The sequence below is a fragment of the Frankliniella occidentalis genome, unplaced genomic scaffold (genome assembly GCF_000697945.3).
Source record: "Frankliniella occidentalis isolate FOCC.00 unplaced genomic scaffold, Focc_3.1 Scaffold1354, whole genome shotgun sequence".
In the NCBI taxonomy this organism is placed as follows: Eukaryota; Metazoa; Arthropoda; class Insecta; order Thysanoptera; family Thripidae; genus Frankliniella; species Frankliniella occidentalis.
Genome location: NW_026268456.1, coordinates 2,161 through 3,461, shown reverse-complemented (window position 1 = coordinate 3,461; position 1,301 = coordinate 2,161). Strand labels below are relative to the sequence as shown.

The following is a 1,301-nucleotide window of genomic DNA, read 5'->3' as shown; positions in this document are numbered from 1 at the left end:
TGTGATCGCTGAGTGCTCTCTTCCTCTGGAACAACAAAAATCCGAGTGGCGCGCAAAACCTTTTAAATTGGGTCTCAAGTCTCAGCTTCTGCTGCACGCATTGAAAGTCTTGTGCTAGTCGCTTTTTCTTCTACTCGCGGTATCTTCGCTTTGGGCTAACGGCATGCCTCAGTCCTTCTCGCGCATGTCGGTGGCGGTGTGGTCGCTTAGTGGAGGTGGCCCATCTGAGCTCTAACGCGGGGCTTTTTCTGTCGATAGGTGCTGGACCCGGTACTACACCACCAGGACGAGAGTCCGTCGACTGGAAGGAGAATCCGGAGATCAAGGCCGAGACGGGCGCTGTCGACCACGGCGATGATCCCAATGCTGGTGCCATGGACAAGCAGCTGAGGCTAGTGGTCACTGGGTGCTATTCGCTCCAAGGCCGCCGCGAGCAAGACCCCGAGGACATCACCGACAGCAGGACCTTGAAGGGCGGCGCAGGGGACAGTCAGCAATTGGCGGGCAGCGAACTGGCATCCAACGGCGTCGCCAGTGACGCCCGCAAGGCCAAAGCACCTGCTGCTGAGGCGAAGCAGAATGGTGCAGAACGGAGCGTACATAATGTTGGAAAACCGTACCAATGCGAAATATGCAAGCATTGTTTTGCTATCAAATGTAACCTTGTCGCACACATGAGGACACACACTGGGGAGAGACCTTACCAGTGCGACATCTGCAAGCATCGTTTTGCTATAAAAAAAACTCTTGTCGAACACATCAGGACACATACTGGGGAGAGACCTTACCAGTGCGACTACTGCAAGCATCGGTTTGCTGTAAAAAAAACTCTTGTCACACACATCAGGACACACACTGGCGAGAGACCGTACAATTGTGACGATTGCAAGCAGCGTTTTGCTTCCAAACGTACTCTTGTCGCACACATAAGGACACACACTGGGGAGAGACCATATCACTGTGAATCCTGCAAGCAACGATTCACACAAAGATCTCACCTTGTTAAACACCTAAAAAAACACTCTTGCGAAAAGGCATAGTATTGCAGCTGATGGGTAAAACGGATTTCACGTCAATTGAAAGTTATCGCTTTTAATACTTTTAAACTAACTGCAGTTAAAATCACCTTGGAGATCTTTTAAAGGCAAGTAAATTTAGGTCTGAGCCACGATATTGCCAAGACATTTCGTCTTACTGTCTTTTGTGAAAGATAAACTGGCTCATAATACGTGAACGACGGTCTTTTGTACCTCTCTAGTGTTTCAATAAGTCTCGAATTATTGTATTTTGCGTTCTTTACT

General features: G+C 49.0%; 1 protein-coding gene across 1 annotated transcript; it reads left to right on the top strand.

Moving 5' to 3' along the window:
• Positions 1 to 262: 262 nt before the first annotated feature.
• On the top strand, positions 263 to 1,295 carry LOC127751846 (gastrula zinc finger protein XlCGF8.2DB-like). Its single transcript, XM_052276002.1, has one exon. It carries the CDS (start codon positions 375 to 377, stop codon positions 1,038 to 1,040), a length of 666 nt encoding a protein of 221 aa, XP_052131962.1. The 5' UTR covers positions 263 to 374; the 3' UTR covers positions 1,041 to 1,295.
• The last annotated feature ends 6 nt before the right edge of the window (positions 1,296 to 1,301 follow it).